At 42.7% G+C, this 20,435-nt stretch overlaps 1 protein-coding gene across 1 annotated transcript in view; it reads left to right on the forward strand.

Annotated features, from left to right (window-relative positions):
- dnah7 (dynein, axonemal, heavy chain 7) overlaps nt 1–20,435 on the forward strand; it is a gene marked incomplete at its 3' end in the record, with an annotated part of 72,609 nt that overhangs the window by 50,701 nt on the left and 1,473 nt on the right. Inside the window, exons 46-63 of the mRNA XM_084067228.1 lie at nt 331–494; nt 822–976; nt 1,099–1,289; nt 2,215–2,348; nt 3,016–3,351; nt 4,303–4,429; nt 4,776–4,970; nt 5,168–5,260; nt 5,471–5,647; nt 5,977–6,138; nt 6,801–7,001; nt 8,025–8,186; nt 8,844–9,029; nt 9,429–9,566; nt 11,057–11,287; nt 11,983–12,135; nt 12,867–13,044; nt 14,307–14,410. Coding sequence (XP_083923354.1) covers nt 331–494; nt 822–976; nt 1,099–1,289; nt 2,215–2,348; nt 3,016–3,351; nt 4,303–4,429; nt 4,776–4,970; nt 5,168–5,260; nt 5,471–5,647; nt 5,977–6,138; nt 6,801–7,001; nt 8,025–8,186; nt 8,844–9,029; nt 9,429–9,566; nt 11,057–11,287; nt 11,983–12,135; nt 12,867–13,044; nt 14,307–14,410 — 3,087 coding nt within the window. The remainder of the gene's footprint in view (nt 1–330; nt 495–821; nt 977–1,098; nt 1,290–2,214; nt 2,349–3,015; nt 3,352–4,302; nt 4,430–4,775; nt 4,971–5,167; nt 5,261–5,470; nt 5,648–5,976; nt 6,139–6,800; nt 7,002–8,024; nt 8,187–8,843; nt 9,030–9,428; nt 9,567–11,056; nt 11,288–11,982; nt 12,136–12,866; nt 13,045–14,306; nt 14,411–20,435) is intronic.

The raw sequence follows: 20,435 nt of genomic DNA on the forward strand, positions 1-20,435 counted from the left end.
ATCTCAGGATCGTCATGGAAACGCTATCCAATGTTGATTTCAGACTTTGTGTCGTGTCGCCAGCTTATGACATCAGTCATCTATCATATATCTATGACGTATAACTTCAAATTTGGGCAAGGTTTATTATTATGATGAACTGGAAAGGAGCGTTATGATGAACTGGAAAGACTGCAGACCAAATTGTTTCAGTATTGACCGTTGGATGAAGGAATTACATTTTTTTGGACAATTTGTGTGTGTGTGTGTGTGTGTGTGTGTGTGTGTGTGTGTGTGTGTGTGTGTGTGTGTGTGTGTGTGCGCGTGTGTGTGCTGCGCTCTCCTCTCCAGTGTCAGGTGGAGGAGTGGATGGAGCTATGCCAGAGTAAACAGATTCCCTGCTCTTCCAGCATGTCTCTGATGAGCACTCTGGGAGATCCAGTGAAGATCCGTGACTGGACCATCGCTGGCCTGCCCTCGGACAGCTTCTCCATAGACAATGGCATCATCATCTCGTGAGTGTTATCAACATGTGCATCGACATCAGCCTTCCTTACTATGGGCCAGCAACGCTGTCATCATCTAGTCAGTGCCGCCTTTGTCTTTGCTTGTGTTTTCCTTTTGTCTTTCAGTAGGTCAAGGTTTTTTATTATGTTTGACCAGTTAAAAGGCAATGCATTTGATTTGTCCTTGTAAATGTGTGTTTGTGTGTGTGTGTGTGTGTGTGTGTGTGTGTGTGTGTGTGTGTGTGTGTGTGTGTGTGTGTGTGTGTGTGTGTGTGTGTGTGTGTGTGTGTGTGTGTGTGTGTGTGTGTGTGTGTGTGTGTGTGTGTGCGCGTGCAGTAATGCCAGGCGGTGGCCCTTGATGATCGATCCCCAGGGTCAGGCCAACAAGTGGGTGAAGAACATGGAGAAGGCCAACGGCCTGCAGATCATCAAGCTGAGTGATGCTGACTTTGTACGCACCCTGGAGAACTGCATCCAGTTTGGCACACCAGGTGTGTGTGTGTACTGTATATGTGTGTGCAATTTGTGTGTGTACAAAAGCTAAACAAGTAGATACGAATAAAAAAGGATTGCACAAATTGGACTCTGTCGAGCTTTGAACCATGTCTTACAGTGCTCCTGGAGAACATTGGGGAAGAGCTGGACCCCATCCTGGAGCCCATACTGCTGAAACAGACCTTCAAACAGAGCGGTGCCCTCTGCATCCGTCTGGGAGACTCCACCATCGAGTACGCCCCCGACTTCCGCTTCTACATCACCACCAAGATACGCAACCCCCACTACCTACCTGAGACCTCTGTCAAAGTGGGTGCCATCTGTTTGTACCTCTACTAATCCCAATGACATTTATGGTTCTGCTTTTGTCTTAATCATTGCTCTACTGTACTGTACATTGCTTTTGTTGCCATGACCTCATGTCTTTAAATGAAGCCATCCCAGTGGATAGCTGCACTACATACAACAATACAACCTTGTGGGAAAGCAGTGTAACAAAACCACCATCTACCTCCCCATCTCACACACACACACACACACACACACACACACACACACACACACACACACACACACACACACACACACACACACACACACACACACACACCAGATGCCAAGCTGTACTAGCATTTCTCCTCTCTCTGTGTTCTTGGATGAGCGTGACAGTTTCGGTGAAAAGGTTTTGCCATTAGTAGCCATACACTGCAGGTGTGTGTGTGTGTGTGTGTGTGTGTGTGTGTGTGTGTGTGTGTGTGTGTGTGTGTGTGTGTGTGTGTGTGTGTGTGTGTGTGTGTGTGTGTGTGTGTGTGTGTGTGTGTGTGTGTGTACGTACGTGTGTGTGTACGTACGTGTGTGTGTACGTGTACGTGTGTGTGATAAAACTATTTTTAATCAACCGAATGAGCCTGCTGCATCAATAGAAATGGAATTAGGCTGCGACACAGTGCACTTGTTTATTAGGGTGGAGAGTAGATACCAGATATTATTAAAACAACGACATAGACACCCCCTCACACCCAGTTTTAGCACTTTTCACAGGGAATGTATCTCGCCTTGTAGGAAATGTCAAGTGCAGCACTGAAGCAATTGTTTTAAGGTTAACTCGGCAATAAGCAGCACAACATGTCTGAGAGCTGTCATGCAGAAGGGATGGGACCGTATGTAGACATTACAGATATTTCTTTGTTTGTGTATCATGTGTGTGCTCTGACCTCGGCCCTGTGTTGTATAGGTGACCCTGCTAAACTTCATGATCACTCCGGAGGGCATGCAGGACCAGCTGCTGGGCATCGTGGTGGCGCGGGAGAGACCCGACCTGGAGGAGCAGAAGCAGGCACTCATCCTGCAGGGAGCCGAAAACAAGAGGTAGCGCACTCCACCTGCTGTGTTTGTCACACAGGACACCAAGCAGTGAGAGACAGAAAGTGTAGGCCAGTCACAGGAATGTGTTTGTTAAACCAGTAAGTCCAGAGGCCGATTCTAAAGCAGTAGTTCTCACACTTTGAAGATTTATAAAGATTTAAAAAAAGAAGTAAAAAAATAGCAAATGTCCAAGCTCGCAGCGCGGCACGGAATCTAAAATAGCCAATGCAAAAATCTAAAATGACACAGATGCTTTCCCGGTTTTAGTAAATTGGTCATCACAGTGAGGCATCAGAAACGTCTTGCCAAACAGGGTCTGCGTCCACAGAAGGTGTTTCTTTTTTTTTTGAGCGGCCAGTGCTACTGCTGTACTTGTACGGGTTGTGTGACTCCACACCTTGCACCGACAAGTTTAGAATATGTTAACTTCTATGTGCATTTAACACAAGTTTATGGGAAATTTGTGTAAAATGTACATTGAAACAGTTTTATTTGTTTCACTTGAGCGGGATGGATGGTGGATTTGACTAGGACAACAATCAAGGGGGGCGTTATCACAAATGTTGAATACTAATTAATGTAGAATGTTTAATGTAAAAACTTAATTTGATGTGTCGAATAATGATAAATCCTACCTTTCTTTATATTTATTTCTTTTTGCTGTTGGCAGACAGCTGAAGGAGATCGAGGACCAGATCCTGGAGGTGTTGTCCACCTCGGAGGGCAACATCCTGGAGGACGAGACGGCCATCCAGGTGCTCTCCTCCTCCAAGGTGCTCGCCAATGAGATCTCAGAGAAGCAGGCCGTCGCCGAGGCCACGGAGGTGAAGATCGACGAGACCCGGATGGGCTACACGCCCATCGCCGTGCACTCGTCCATCCTCTTCTTCTCCATCGCCGACCTGGCCAACATCGAGCCCATGTACCAGTACTCGCTCGCCTGGTTCATCAACCTCTTCGTCCTCTCAATTGATAACTCCGACAAGAAAGACATCCTGGTGGAGACGTGAGCAGAGTGTTGATTTCGTCAACTAAAACTATGACAAAAAATATTAGTCGACTACCTTTTTTCACTGACGTAAACAAAAACTAAATAAGAACTAAGCTACGATGACTAAAACTAAGACAATAAAACGATGATTAAAACTAAGACAACGCGTCGCCACGCAGCGCGTTGTGAGCTTGTAGATCGGCTATTTTCAGCATGCAACCAAGTGTAAAATCAGCCATTACGACGTCATTACAGCACCACCAAAATACATTATAGTCGACTGAATCAACTGTAGATTTATTCGACTATAATCTTATGATATTTAGTCGACTAAAACTAGACAAAAACTAAAACATATCAGATGACTAAAATATGACTAAAACTAAATGGAATTTTATTCAAAAGACTATGACTAAAACAAACAAAAAAAGCTGTCAAAATCAACACTGGGTGAGCAGCACCGTGGAGAAAAGCTAAATAATTTCCCTGAAGCCTGATAATTCTAATTGCCAATGCGTTTTGGGCTTGTACTGTAGATTTGCTATTTTCGTACCTCAAGATATATGTTTTTTCAAGTCTGCAATCAACGTCTGCAATCAACGTCAGCAGTCAAATGAAACTCTATTGTTTATCACCAGTGGTACAGAGCTTGGTGAGATGAACCGTTACTGCAGGCATTCTGACTAAAGAGAGAATCATGAATTAGATGTTACACAGTTAGATTTGACTTCCTCACACTAATCAAGCCTTTTGTTTAACTAAGAAAGGTCAAGCTCAAAGCAGAGACGTTAATCACTAGGTGTGATCTTTGTGTGTGTGTGAGTGTGTGCGCATGTGCCTGCGTGTGCGTGCATGCATACATGTGTTAGCGCCTGCACCAGTGTTTTGCTTTCGTGTGTGTTTTGCACATTTGCCTGCATGTGTTTATGATCGGTGTGTGTTGGTGTTTGTGTGTGTGTTCTGCAGGCTCCTGATACTCAAGGACCACTTCACATACTCGCTGTATGTCAACGTGTGCCGCTCGCTGTTTGAGAAGGACAAGCTGCTTTTCTCTTTCTGCCTCAACGTCAATCTGCTCATGCACGACAAACTGGTAGGAAGGCACAAGCGCGAGCGCGCGCACACACACACACACACTCACATTCACACACGCACAGCGTCTCTGACGTTTCTGTCAAATTCAATGTGCACATACAGTACTCGAAGGGTATGTCATGGGTCTGAATCACAAGTCAACATGTCCAGGTTTTGCCAGAGAAAAAGTCATGTAAACAGCCAGGAGAATAAGGCTGGCAAATGTATGCTATGGGAGTCAGCCTACACACGGGCTTCAATCACGAGGGTGTCCCATACCTACATAAATACTGGCGAGCTAGACAGGTGTATGGAAGATTGTGATGAAAAATCATCCCCCCCCCCCCCCCCAACCCCCGGTCCAGGTGGAGGAAGGAGAGTGGCGCTTTCTGCTGACAGGTGGCGTGGGCCTGCATAACCCTCACTCCAACCCCTGCACCTGGCTGCCCAAGAAGTCCTGGGACGAGCTCTGTCGCCTGGATGACATGGAACGTTTCGGGGGCCTGCGGTCTGACATGGCTCGTCTCAAAGATGAATGGAAGGAGGTGTACGACAGCCCAGTGAGTGTCTATCATGTGTCTATGAGTGTGTCTTTGAGTGTGTTAAGCTTCATTTATACGTGTTGCTTAGTGTGGCTTGCCGATAAGAGCCAATCTACAAGTATATCATACAAATATTACTGCACAAGAGCAAGTCGGTAATCTCCACATCCATGACAGTATATTACTATAGTGTGTGTGTATCCTCACTTCCTCAGAACCCACACCACACACCGTTTCCAGGTGAGTGGCAGGAGAAGCTGGGCCAGTTCCAAAAGATGTTGGTGATCCGCTGTCTCAGACCAGATAAGGTCAGATTTCTGTGCTTCTGTACACACACACACACACACACACACACACACACACACACACACACACACACACACACACACACACACACACACACACACACACACACACATACACACACACACACACACACACACACATTTAAGCCTAATTTAACATGTTTACTAAGAATACTAAGAATCGTACTCATAAGGTCACTCTATACCCACCAGATCATTCCCATGGTGCAGGAGTTTGTCTCTGACAGTCTGGGACGACTCTTCATCGACGCGCCCCCGTTCAACCTGAGCAAGGCCTTTGGTGACAGTCACTGCTGCGCCCCGCTCATCTTCATCCTCTCCCCCGGCTCCGACCCCATGGCCGCTCTGCTCAAGTTCGGAGACGAGCAGGTAGAGAGACCTAAACACCAAACCATTTGTCATTAAAGGGTTCTGCATGCTTCACTAAGTATAAGTGTTAATAATAGCGTATATAATCGAAGCTGTCAAACAAGTAAGAACTGCTGATTTTAGGCAGTGGCTCCTGCAAATGCTTTATATGTAAAAGTGTGTGTGTGTGTGTGTGTGTGTGTGTGTGTGTGTGTGTGTGTGTGTGTGTGTGTGTGTGTGTGTGTGTGTGTGTGTGTGTGTGTGTGTGTGTGTGTGTGTGTGTGTGTGTGTGTGTGTGTGTGTGTGTGTGTGTGTGTGCGCGCGCGCCCCTGTATGTTTGTATTCCCCAGGGCTTCACTGGTACCAAGCTGACTTCCCTCTCGCTGGGGCAAGGCCAGGGCCCTATTGCTATGAAAATGATCGAGACAGGCATTAAAGAGGGCACCTGGGTGGTCCTGCAGAACTGCCACCTGGCCACCTCCTGGATGCCCACTCTAGAGCGAGTCTGTGAGGTCTGAAGGAATGCACACACATACACGCTGATGTACTGTTTGTGGTAATGTTGCAACATTTCAACCAGGCCGCTCCTCAAGGCATACACATGCAGGAGGAAAGTACACAAGAAAAGGTTGTTTGTATTGTTTGTATGTGAGACGGCTATTAGGACAGCCCTTTAGGCAGTGTTGATTTTGACAGCAGATGTAGTTTTAGTCATAGTCTTTTGAATAAAATTACATTTAATTTTAGTCATATTTTAGTCACCTGAAAGGTTTTAGTTTTTGTCTAGTTTCAGTCGACTAAATATAAGATTTTAGTCGACTAAATCTTCAGACTAAAATGTATTTTGGCGGTGCCTTGATGGCGTCGTAATGCCTGATTTTACACTTGGTTGCATGCTGAAAATAGCCGATCTACAAGCTCACAACGCGTTGCGCTGCGAGTGTACAGAGTGTAAGAGAGTGCACACATGTAATAAACAATGTACAAATGTAATACATACTGTATAATTCTTACATTTGTACACTCTCTGAGTTAATATAACACCAAACACTGAGTCGTTGTGCACTGTAAAATCCTCAGTGTTAATTTCACTCTGAGGTTGTACAAACATTTGCTTACTCTGAGTGTGGAAATGGATTAATGAACAGTGAGGATTTGGTGCGTCTTTGAGCAGGAGCTGAACCCAGACAGCACCCATCCAGACTTCAGACTGTGGCTGACCAGCTACCCGTCTCCCACCTTCCCCGTGGCCGTGCTCCAGAACGGGGTCAAGATGACCAACGAGGCCCCCAAGGGCCTCAGGGCCAACATTGCACGCTCCTTCCTCATGGACCCCATCTCCGACCCCGAGTTCTTCAGTAACTGCAGCAAGCCGGTCAGTGTATTAAACACTTTAACCATTATTTTATACTTTGGCTATTCAAAAATAGCAGATATACAAGCGCATAGCGCGGCGCCAAGTGCCGCGCTATGAGCTTGTGGATCTGCTATTTTTTTTAAATCGTGATTTTTTTTGCGAATCTTTGAATATATATATTTTTTTAAAGGAACATTTGTAACTCAAATCTTTACTTCTGGGGATTCTACAAATGTTTTCTAAATCCTAATAGTTTTGTTTTTTTTAACTTATGCTTCTATATGGTTCAATTTGAGTTGATTGAGTTGACATTTTCATGATTTTTTGAAAAATAGCAGATCTACAAGCTCATAGCGCGGCACTCATCTGCTATTTTTGTATAGAAATCTTAAAATGATGGGTTAAATGTTCAAGATTCAAGGTCTTGAACCTGCCTGCACGGGACGGTTCTCTTAGTCCTGCTCCCGCTGGAGGAAGCCAATGCGACCGCATTGGCTTCATTTCTGACCGCCCCAGTAACTTTCGTCGCTGTCGGGCAGAAACCTCTTATCTCCATTTTTTCCCCCGTAAAAGAATGCCCTAGTCTACTTGATCATACTACAGCGTCACACAAAAGCATCAAAAGTAGCAGATCTACAAGCGCAAAGTTTTGAGCTTGTAGATCTGCTACTTTTCCTACTTTTGAATTTTTATCCTGAAAAGTAACAGTTTTGGACAACGATGTCACTCCCGCCCACAGGCAAAATGTAAGTGCCATCTAGGCCTGTATCATCCCCAAATCTCCCTATTTTAAAACCACCCGCTCCCGCAACATTTGCATTGGTTCCCCAATCCCAACACAGGGCTCTATAATTCAAGGTGTCTGTATTGTTATGTCTTGTGTACAAGTACATACGGGTACAATTATTTTGTACTCATTCCTGCATGAAATGTATGTGTTTATAAGTGCTTACATGCATGTTGTTATTCACTGTGCGTGCTTGCGTGTGTGTCTGTGTGTGTGTATGCGTGCGTGCGTGTGTGCCTGCGTCCACTCCTCAGGCAGTGTTCAAGAAGCTGCTATACGGCCTGTGTTTCTTTCACGCTCTGACCCAGGAGAGGAAGAAGTTTGGTCCTCTGGGCTGGAACATCCCCTATGAGTTCAATGAGACTGACCTGCGTATCTCCGTCCAGCAGCTTCGCATGTTTCTGGAACAGTACCAGGTATTGTTGGGAGTGACGCACAGTTGAATAAAACTTCCAGGCTACTAATACATTTTTTTGTGATGTTTACTCAATTGACACACGCACACACATGCATGCACACGCCGTCGCACACCTGCACACACATTTGATTTACTTTATCTTTGCAGGGAAATCTTTTTTAATCAATTCTATCTTCCTATGATGGAATCACAGCCTTGCTGATATACTTGTGTGATATATGATATATATGATATAAAAATTACCCCTTTCCCCATTGAGATCAGAACAATTTTCTTGTTGGGAAAATGATACACACACACACACACACACACACACACACACACACACACACACGCGCGCACATACACGCACGCATACACAGAAAAACCCTTAAACGGTATTATTTTAATGTGTCCCTCCCGTAACCAATCGGCAATGTCCACCAGTTCATCCCGCGGCTATTTTAACCACGCACCTTATGTTTATATCATGCAGCTTATGTATATATTTTACACTGCCTTGCTGACATAATCTGGTCGGTCTTACCCACATTTCCTGAATCTGCAATGCTGGAGCTTGTATGACAAAGAATTTACACCTGTAATACCTGTGATGTTAGTTCTCTGTGAATGTCATGGGTGTAACGATGAGTCTATAACTTCCTCCCCCCGACAGGAAGTGCCCTTTGATGCCCTCAGCTACATGACGGGGGAGTGCAACTACGGAGGGCGTGTGACGGACGACTGGGACAGACGGACACTGCACACCATCCTCTCCATCTTCTACACCCCCAAAATACTCCAGGACCCCGACTACAAGTTTGACCCCAGTGGGATCTATTACTCGCCTCCTGAGGGGGATGTAAGTATTCTTGACTTTTGCTTATGTTCTAACCTCTTTTATGTAATATGTATATATAAATAGTTATATGTCCTGTTTCTATCCTGTGCTTTTCTCCTTATGTAACCCCTAACAACCCTGTTACACTTACACGTGCACGAAAATATATCATTTCACCCACTTCCTTACACCTGTAAACCTGTAATGTTACAATAAAGTGTCCCCTAACGCTATTTATTCATGAACTCACATTTACATAGCCATCGTTATAAATGTCATCAATCTAAAGATTAACCTTGTTTTTCAATTAGCCTTATTATTCTGAATATGTTCCAGTGTTAAAATAGACATTTCCCCTCGCCCTCCCCTATTCTCCACCGCTAACCACCCCTCTGGGTTCACTTCTGTTCTCTCCTGCAGTACAACACCTATATTGAATACACCAAGTCGTTGCCACATAGCCCATCTCCTGAGATTTTCGGCATGAATGCCAACGCCGACATCACCAAGGACCAAGCAGAGACACAGCTGCTGTTCAACAGCATCCTACTCACACAGGTAAACAGCAGTGTTGATTTTGACAGCACATTTTGATTTAGTTTTAGTCATAGTCTTTTGAATCAAATTCCATTTCGTTTTAGTCATATTCTAGTCATCTGAAATGTTTTAGTTTTTCTCTAGTTTTAGTCGACAAAATCAACACTGCCACACACACATGAAAAAGAACATGAAATGCAAGGCAATGTATGTAAGGCAAGGAAAGGCATTATTTGTATGGCACATTTCAACAACAAGGTACTTCATGACAATGTGCTTAGAGCATCAAGCAAGGAAACACACTTATAAAATGACATTAGGATCCATAAAATAAAAGTAAAAATGAACAGATACAGCTACAGTGCAGAAGAGAAAAGAAAAGAGGAAAAAGAAAAAGAACTCAACGGCAACGGCAAACAGAAAAGTCTTTAGTTGTGTGTTTTAAAAGAAATAAGAGTGGCAGCAGACCTGCAGTTTTTTGGGTGTTTGTTCCAGATATGTGGTGCATAAAAACGAAATGCTGTTTCCCCACGTTTATTTATGGTTTTAGGGACATAAAGCAGACCTTTCCCAGATGACCTGAGAGGTCTGGATGGTTCATGATATCGTAACAAGATCAGAAATGTATTTTGGCCCTAAACCATTTAAGCCATTCAAACCGTGAACGCATCTGTCATTTTTAGATTTCTTTGGGCTATTCAAAAATAGCAGATCTACAAGCTCATAGCGCGGCACCGAGTGCTGCGCTATGAGCTTGTAGATCTGCTATTTTTGAAAAATTGTGAACATTTGTGCAAATCTTTTAATATATATATATATTTAAAGCAAACATTTTTAACGCAAATCTTTGCTTCTGGGGATTCTACAAATGTCTTCTAAATCCTAACAGGTTTTTCTTTTTTAAACTTTGCTATAATCAGTGGTTCTCAAACTTTTTCATGTCAAGGACCCCCAGAATTATATGTATTTGGCCGAGGACCCCCATCTCAAAATATTTTGTTCCAGGGACCCCCAGAAGCAAAGATTTGCGTTAGAAATATTTGCTTTAAAAATATATATCTATTCAAAGATTTGCACAAAAACAGCAGATCTACAAGCCTTCCGCGCAACAAGCTTGTAGATCTGCTATTTTTGAATAGCCCAAAGACATCTTAAAATGACACACAGATGCGTTCCTGGTCTTAAAGGGTTAAAGCTTTAGACCAACAGTAGTATTTTTAAATCAATTTTTTGACACACAGGGAGCCAGTGTAAGGATTTAAGATGTAAGCAGAAGATGTCAAAATGTAAGCAACGATATACCGCCAAATATTAAGTGGCAGATAAAGGCAATGTGACACTAAGCCTTCTCTTCTAAAATAGTCCAGACAATTCAAAAACAGATTTTGTTTTGTTAGTATTATCTCAGGGGAGGAAAGGGATTAAGAACCCAACATAAACTGAACCACGATTCCTGCCATTCATCCTTAACCATCATGTTCTCTCTTTCTGTCCTTTTTCTGGTCCTCCAGTCCCGTTCATCTGGCTCTGACACCAGGTCAGCGGACGACATGGTGTTCGAGGTGGCGGCCGACGTCCTGAGCAAGTTGCCCGCCGACTTCGACCTGGAGGTGGCGATGCTGCGTTTCCCCACCAGCTATGACCAGAGCATGAACACGGTGCTGGTGCAGGAGATGGGCCGCTTCAACAACCTGCTGTGCACCGTCCGAGAGTCCTGCGTCAACATTCAGAAGGCCATCAAGGTTAGGGCTGTCACGAATCACGATTTCAAAATATAAGTAGACGATTAATTGTCATACAAATAATTGCGATTAACGATTTCATTGTGTTTTTGGCATCGAACATTGGAACATATGAATCAAAATTGAATTTCTGTTTGCCTTTTAGGCTTTGTAATCAAAAATGGCAAAGGGCAAAGAAATGTAACAATAGCCAAAATAACTGATGTACAAGCTTAAAACGTGTCACTTTTTTTGTGACGCGTTGCAAAGTGATAGTTCAGCAATTTCTCATTTTTTTTATTTTGATGATTATGGCGATATAGTTGCAATTATCTCAAATAATTGCGATTAGACGATTATGTAATAATTGTGACAGGCCTAATCAAGGTACGCTAGTGTGGCCGTGGGGCAGGAACTTTACCCTTGTGCAGCCTGGACACCCTGAATATTTTCATTAGAAAATGTGGGGCAATTTTGGTAGATTAGACTATCAGACTATCAATTTCTTACCACCAGAGAGTGTTTCTATGACATTGAGCTTTTGGAGAGAAATATGCCTTCACATGTGTTAATGTGTCAGTGGATGTACGTACTTTGTACGTATGTGTGCCCCATTTGCTTACTTTGTTGAAAAGTAATTTGTGTGTGTGTGTGCGTGTGCGTGCGTGTGCGTGTGCGTGCGTGCGTGCGTGCGTGCGTGCGTGCGTGCGAGACAGGGCTTGGTTGTGATGTCTGCAGAGTTAGAAGAAGTGGTGAACAGCATCTTGCAGGGTCGTATCCCTGGCATGTGGATGAAGAAGTCCTACCCCAGCCTCAAGCCCCTGGGCAGCTACGTCAACGACTTCCTGGAGCGGCTCAAGTTCCTGGAGGTAACCTGCTAGCAGCATCACTTCCTCCATGTCAGTCAATCCTATATTAAAATTGGCTTAAGGGAGGACGGGTCTATGGGGGATCTCTGACGTTACACGCATGTCACCATGACTCAGCCATAACCATATAAGGAGTTCCCAATGCAGCTATGCCCAAATATGGAGTCTAACCTCAATGTCCTCATGGCATCAGGCGCAAACGAATCAGTCAGCTCCATATATGGCCACAAAAGGGGGCATGCCCATATATCTGTCCACATTCTGATGACATCAGGGATCTCCGTATATGGGCATAAATGGGACAAGGACTGACAGATACAGAGATCTCCATATATGGTCATATCAGTCAGATCGTTGGTGCGACGTAGGTGTGGGGAACCGTTTTTAAATGTTTTTTAAATGGTAAAATTGTGACAACACATTGAGTTGCGATGCGTTGAAGTATAGCCTGTTTTGGTAATAGTACATTATTTAGTTTGACTATTGGTTCTCGTCATTTTCTTTTATAGTTCAGTAATAGTCTTTGTATACCTATGCAAGTTATTTGTCATAAGTATCTGCCCTGTGCAATTTTTGTTTACAAAGCCTAAAAGGCAAATAGAAATTATTTTGTATTCATTTATAAGTTTCAATGTTAAATGCCCAAAACAATATTTTTTATGACAATTAATGGGCAACTAAAGTTTCATGATCGTGACAGCCCTACCCCCTCCCATGTGTTGTGTGATCAGGAATGGTACGAAGGGGGGATGCCGGCCGTCTTCTGGATGTCCGGGTTCTTCTTCACGCAAGCCTTCCTGACAGGCAGCCAGCAGAACTACGCCAGGAAGCACACCATCCCCATCGACCTGCTGGGCTTTGACTTCCACGTGCTAGATGACACAGAGTACCACCAGCCACCAGAGGACGGTAAAGAAGACACCAGGGCTTGGAGGGAGGAGACGGGATATACTAGAGTTGGAGGCTCGGGTTAGAGAAACAGGCTTAATGACTGGAAGGCAGTAGTGGAAAGTAACTAAGTACATTTACTTAAATACTGTACTTGAGTACAATTTTGAGGTATTTCTACTTTACTTGAGTATTTCCAATTTCCAGTACTTTTACTTCTACTCCACTACATCTCAGAGGCAAATATTGTACTTTTACTCCATTACAATTATTTGAAAACTTTTAGTTACAAGTTACTTTGCAGATATAATTATTATATTATAAAATTATAAAACACACATTAACCCCTTTAGCCCTATTTAATACATAGGCTATTTGAAAATAGGCAATCTACAAGCTCACAACGCGTCGCATCGCGACGCGTTGTGAGCTTGCAGATCTGCTATTTTAAAACATTTAGTACTTTTACTTTTGGTACTTTAAGTACATTTTCATACCAATACTTTTGTACTTTTACTCAAGTACATTTTTAATTACGGACTTTTACTTCTAACGGAGTACTTCTGCATTGCAGTATTGACAGGGGCGCCGATATTTATAAGCTCTAGCGGGTGCCCAACAAGGCACACATCGCGCGGGCGCCAAAAAATTTGCGGGTTTTGGTCGGATAATTTACTTTTTTGGGGGGGTTTTGTAACTTTATTTCGGTTAATTCGGTTGTTCAGTGGCGATCTGAACCAGGCGATCTGATTTTGTTTTTAATCAGCCAGTGGGTGCTCCTCACCCATAGTGGGTGCTTGTGCCCCCGGGCACCCACGTTATCGGCGCCCTTGAGTATTGATACTTTTACTTAAGTAAAACACTTGAGTACTTTTTCCACCACTGCTGGAAGGTGACAGGTCCCATGTTGAAAAATGATTGATTCCATGGCCATGGAAAATACTCACTTGGGATGGGCTGGCAGGTGCCTGTTAGCCATGTATGTTTTTTTTTTAAGTTTAAAAATGTTGTATCTATAATGACATGCCCGAAATAGGGATACAAGGCTGAAAGTGGTTAGTATTATACATTAAAAAAAACAAAAAAACAAAGTGGTTAATATTGTATATTGGGATATTGGGACAACTCAAGGCAAATTGCAATGGTAAGTGTCTCTTTATAGGTGTCATAGTGTGTGTGTGTGTGTGTGTGTGTGTGTGTGTGTGTGTGTGTGTGTGTGTGTGTGTGTGTGTGTGTGTGTGTGTGTGTGTGTGTGTGTGTGTGTGTGTGTGTGTGTGCTGTAGGTGTGTACATTCGAGGGCTTTTCCTTGATGGTGCTCGTTGGGACAGAGAGGCCAAACATCTGGTTGAGTCCTACCCTAAAGTGCTGCACGACACCATGCCTGTGGTGAGAGCTCCTGCACACATACACCGGGAAACGCTCAGATTCCACACTCACACACTTTTTCATGTCAAGGAACCCCAAATTGATTATTGTATCTGGCCGCGGACCCCCATCTGACAATGTTTTTTGCCGGGGACCCCCAGAAGAGGCACTCTTTTATGATGAAATAGAGCATTCATTCACGAAAGAAAATAAAAAGTTGAAATATGGAGATAAGATGTTTCCGTCCGACAACAACGATGTCTAAATACATACAGCCACATTTCAATGTGAAGCCTTAAGTCTGATTTATACTTCATTCTATAATGGTGTCACTTGCCGGAAATAGCCTCATCTACATGCAGCGCATCGCGAAAATAAATGAAGCATTAGACATCGTAGAAGTCCCTATAGTCACGCATGCATCTTGCATATATTCCGTATTGTCATTTGCACATTGTTGCTAGAGTTGCACCGATACCGATACGGTATCGGTATCGGCTACCGATATGACTTATTTCACGTATCGGATATCGGACATGACATAACCGATCCACGTTCCGATAAAAAAAAGTTTAAAAAAAAGTTTAAAACATTTTTTTTTTTTTTTTTTAAGTTTAAAAAAAAATCTCTGGTTTATAAATATATATAATATAATCGCGCAATTGTAAGACCATAACCAAACGTTTTAGCAAATTACTATTAGATAAAACGATCCAGCAAACTTTTTTTCGTCGCTTCTCCAGTCTTTTCTGACGGCCCTCACAGCATGTGAAGACTGTAGACTGAATACCAAAACGCTCGTCCCAAAACACAGTAGCCCCAGCAAACTATGCCTAAACGCCCTAAACGTAACCTCAGTAAAACGGTGCAAAAACCTAACCTTATCCCTAAACTTAACCTCAGTAATGTATGCCTAACCCTAAACGTATGTATAACCTTATCCCCAGTAAAATAAATACAAGAACGACTGGTCCGTGAAAAAACAATGGGGCCATGAGTTTTGGTGCGGAGCTTCCATTTACCTACAGACACGGAGTAGCCCCGCTCAGGAAGTGTTTTCGTCTGGTGGAGCGTGGAGCCGGCACAAAGTAAACATGTCCTTAATTTGGAATTATTTCACACTTGAGACGCCAAAAAGCAGCACAGCAAAGTGCAAAGTATGTGACGTTCATGTTCCAAGGGGTGGAAAAAGTATTAAGTCGTATAATACCACCAATTTGGCCAGGCATCTACAAAAACACAAGAAAGAACACGAGGAGCTGGAGAAAGCTAATCGAGAACGAGAATGCCCGCAGCAGAAGATCACTGATGCTTTCAAGAAGAAAGACAAACTTTCAGCAGACGCCCCGAAGGCTAAAGGAATTACAGAGAAGGTGCTCAATTTCATTGTGCTGGATGATCAGCCTCTCTCTGTTGTTGATAATGTTGGCTTTCGCAGCCTGATCGAACACCTTGAGCCAAAATATAATATCCCCTCCAGAAAATACATATCAGAGACTGCTTTACCAGAACTATACGACAGAGTGTCGTCGCGGTTAGCAGCTGTGTTAAAAGATGTTAAACATCTGAGTTTCACTACTGACATCTGGTCCTCGTCCGTTAGCCCAATGTCGCTAATAAGTCTCACCGCACATTGGGTCAGTGCGGAGAATTATGCGTTTAACAGCGCGGTGCTGCAGGTTAAAGAGTGCAGGGGCTCACACACCAGCGAGTTAATTAAAAACACAATGAAGGAGATGCTGGACAACTGGAAGATCCCACTGTCTAAAGTGCATGTGGTTTTGAGAGACAATGCCAGTAATATGAAAAAGGCGATGGATGAGGTGCCTGTTGATAGTTTGGGCTGCTTGGCACACACACTGCAGCTAGTTGTTCACGAGGGTCTGCTCTCACAGCGCAGTGTAAATGATGCCCTCGCCAATGCAAGGAGAATAGTGACTCATTTTAAACATTCACAAGTTGCACAGTCCCGCTTTCAAGACGCAATTAGAGCTAAAGCAGGACACAAAACGTCTCCAGCAAGACGTTCAGACTAGGTGGAACAGCTCGCTATATATGATAAAAAGCCTTCTGGAACAGAAACGAGCCCTCTGTGCATATCAAGCGGACCACAACCTGCCAGCAACACTGTCTGCCAACGAGTGGTCATTGTTGGAAAAAACAGTGACAGTACTGGAACCCTTCGAGGAGACAACTAACAACATCAGCTCAGCGACCTCCACTGCAGCCGATGTGATCCCAGCCATCACCGTGCTGAAGCGGCTGCTCAGTCGGGAGACCAGTGCTGACAGTGGCATAAAAACAATGAAACGTACGCTTCTGGAAGCTGTGAACAGACGCTTTAGCACCACCGAAGGTCAACCCCTCTACTCTATAGCCACTTTAGTGGACCCACGCTATAAAGATAGGTAAGACAGCATGTATTCAATTTTTTATCAATACAATGTTGTTGGCTGTTTTTAAATGTGAAATGCTGCACAAACTAGATAACATGTTGAACTGTAGTCTAAAGTGTGTGTGTGTGTGTGTGTGTGTGTGTGTGTGTGTGTGTGTGTGTGTGTGTGTGTGTGTGTGTGTGTGTGTGTGTGTGTGTGTGTGTGTGTGTGTGTGTGTGTGTGTGTGTGTGTGTGTGTGTGTGTGTGTGTGTGTGTGTGTGTGTGAGAGAGAGAGAGAGAGAGAAGGAATTGTATTTACAGATTTATTTTTAACATGTTTATTTAATTCACACATGACTGGCTGGTGCTTACTGCTTAGCTACACTATAGTATAGTTGTGCTCAACCTATTTTATTTTTGTGTCAGATTCTTCACAGGTGATGTCACAGCCCAGCAAGCCAGGGATGCCCTGATGCAAGAGATCAGGAAAATAGAGCCAACACTAAATGATGGAGCAGCTTCAGTTTCAGCTACAACAGAGCCAGCAGCTACTGAAGAAGATTTAGCTTCAGAAACAACAGAGCCAGCAGAGAAGGTGCCTCGCATGGAAGCAGCTGGTCCAAGCAGACCCAAGAGCAGTTTGATGACTCTGTATGATGACATTCTGGAGGAGAAAGGTGATCCTGGAACAGGGAGTAAGATTGATGTTGGTCTAGTTCAAATGCAAAAGTATTTACAAGAGCCAACAATTCCTCGCTCTGAGTCCCCTTTCCAGTTCTGGGAAAAAAAACATGATAGCTTTCCTGCAGTTGCTGCTATTGCATTAAAATTCCTCAGTGCCCCCTCCACCTCAGTTGAAAGTGAGAGACTGTTTAGCACCACATCCAACATAGTGGATGAAAAGAGAAACCGCCTTACACCAGAGAGAGCAGAAATGATAATTTTCCTCAAGAAAAACCTGACAAAGTTCTCTTAAGTGAGATTCTTCTGGTGTTGTCTTAATTGGGTTAATCCATGTCCTAAGTTAAGATGATACCTGCCTGATAACTTTAAAAAAGCCACAATGAAAGATGTGGTTTCTTTTGTTTACACTACAGTGGTTGCTGCTAAAACAGACCTACAGTATTTTATTTATTTTCTGTTAAATACAATTTTAAGAAGCAGCTATGCACAGTGTTTTAATTTATTATTTGTAGGTATATTCTTTCGATTATGGTGTATTTGTTTTTTGTTTTTTTTACTGTTGTTTCACTTTAAGATATTCTGTTAAAAAATAAGGAGTAGCCACTTTTTTGCATTTGCCAATTAAATATTTGCACTGCCAGGCACTTGTTTAACTTTAAAAAGCCACGATGAGATGTGGTTGCCTTGTTGCTGCTGCATTACAACAGACTTACATTATTTTTTTATTTTGTGTTTAATACAACTTTAAGAAGCAGCTAATTATGCACATTGTTTTAATTTAGTATGTGTAGGTTTATTCTTTTGATGGTGTATTTGTTTTTTTCTTTACTGTTAATTGCACTTTCAAATATTCTGTTAAAAAAAATGAGGAGTAGCCACTTTTTTTGCATTTGCCAATTAAATATTTGCACTGCCAGGCACTTGTTTAACTTTAAAAAGCCACGATGAGATGTGGTTGCCTTGTTTACAGTGGTTGCTGATGCATTACAACAGACCTACAGTATTTTTTTTATTTTGTGTTTAATACAATTTTAAGAAGCAGCTAAGTATGCACATTGTTTTAATTTATTATTTGTAGGTATTTTATTTTGGTGATAGATGATAGTGTATTTGTTTAACTTTTTTTTTCTACTGTTATTGTACTTTAAAATATGCAGTAATAAATGTCTTTAATTGAAAGGTAATGCATTTTTTCTGTATTTAAAGTTTTGCTCGGATATCGGTAGGGATGTTCGATATCATCGGCCTCCCGATATTATCGGCCGATATTAGCATAAAAATCGATATCGGAAAATATCGTTATCGGTTTTTGAAACAATAATCCCCGCATATATCGGTATCGGTTGATATCGGTATCGGTAATTAAGAGTTTGACTATCGGTATATCGGTTATCGGTAAAAAAGCCAATATCGGACAACCCTAGATATCGGCATATATATCGGATATCGAAAAGTATCCTAATTGATATATCGGATCGGATCGGAATTGAAAAAACCTGTATCGGTGCATCTCTAATTGTTGCTTGTCTTGAATTGTTATTCTCCTGTGTATGGAATTCCTACCATGCTGTGCATTGGAGCATTTTCAAAAGTTAATTCAAATATGAAATATAAACACAATAATATAGCTGTATAGATAAAACAGGGCCAGACATGGGGGGGGGGGTGGAGAGAGAGAGAGAGAGAGGGGATTGTAGATCGGCTATTTTCAGAATGAAGTATGTCATACGTTGAAAAACGTACTCTCAAATATGCATTTCAGGTTATCTTTACCATTTGCACATGTATTCATTGATACAGTCATGTTGTTTGCAATTCAACTTAAATGAAGTCTGCAAGTGAGGCTTGAACTGACGACCTTGAGATTGTGAGGCACTCATTTAAGGGAGACGCCATTGGACCAACAGACAAGGAACTGTGAAAAAGGAGATCACACAGATGATACAGTTTCACGCAAATAGCTGAAAAATCCTGGGTTTAAGTGTTTTTCAAACTGCTCAAAATTGCGGACAATCTAAGGGCGGAGCTTACTGGTCAAAGCGATAGATGTGTTCCTCATGAGTCAAGGCACAAGTGTAAGCAAGTTTCACGACTTTCGGCCAAACGAGGCATGACTTTTGCCTGTTTAGTTTGCATTTTCAAAAAATTGCTATAGTGCCCCCCTTTGGCCAATTGGAGTGAGATTGGTTTCAGTGATATTTGGAATGACTCTACATTACTGCAACGTTTCAAAGAAATGTGAGTCTTGCATGTATGTGTTAGGGGCAGATGAATAATTTTCATAAAACTGCAATAGTTAAAATCTATGGAATCCTGGGATTTTGGAGCAATCTGCACGAAACGTTTAACACTTGAACTTTGGACCTCTGCCGACATAATGATGGGAGCGGATTTTCCATAAGTGAAAAAATGCAGAAGTTAGGAGCCAATGGCTGTTTTTCATATAATTCAAAATGGTGGGCGATCTAAAGGTCAGAGGTCAAAAGTCAGACCACAAAAGTTGTCGGGCATGAAGAGACGCATGTGTGTATCGAAGTTTCATGGTTGTAGGTCAAACAGGGCATGAGTTGTACCTGTTCAAAGTTGGCACTTTCAATTGAGTGCTATAGCGCCACCCTTTGACGAATGAGTGTGAGAATTATTTCTTGGTAGTTTTTCATGAGCATCTACCATATGGCCGAGTTTCGTAAAAAGCATATGCACAGTTAAGCCAGAACTGGCAAAAACAAGTATTTTTCAAAATTGCGGAAAATCTAAGGGCGGAGCTTAATGGTCAAATCGATACGTGTGTTCCTCATGAGTCAAGGCACATGTTTAAGCAAGTTTCACGACTTTCGGCCAAACGAGGCATGACTTATGCCTGTTTAAAGTCTGCATTTTCAAAAAATTGCTATAGCGCCCCCCTTTGGCCAATTGGAGTAAGATTGGTTTCAGTGATATTTGGAATGACCCTGTACATTTCTGCAAAGTTTCAAAGAAATTTGAGT

This window comes from Gymnoscopelus microlampas (genome assembly GCF_963454915.1).
Source record: "Gymnoscopelus microlampas genome assembly, chromosome: 9".
In the NCBI taxonomy this organism is placed as follows: Eukaryota; Metazoa; Chordata; class Actinopteri; order Myctophiformes; family Myctophidae; genus Gymnoscopelus; species Gymnoscopelus microlampas.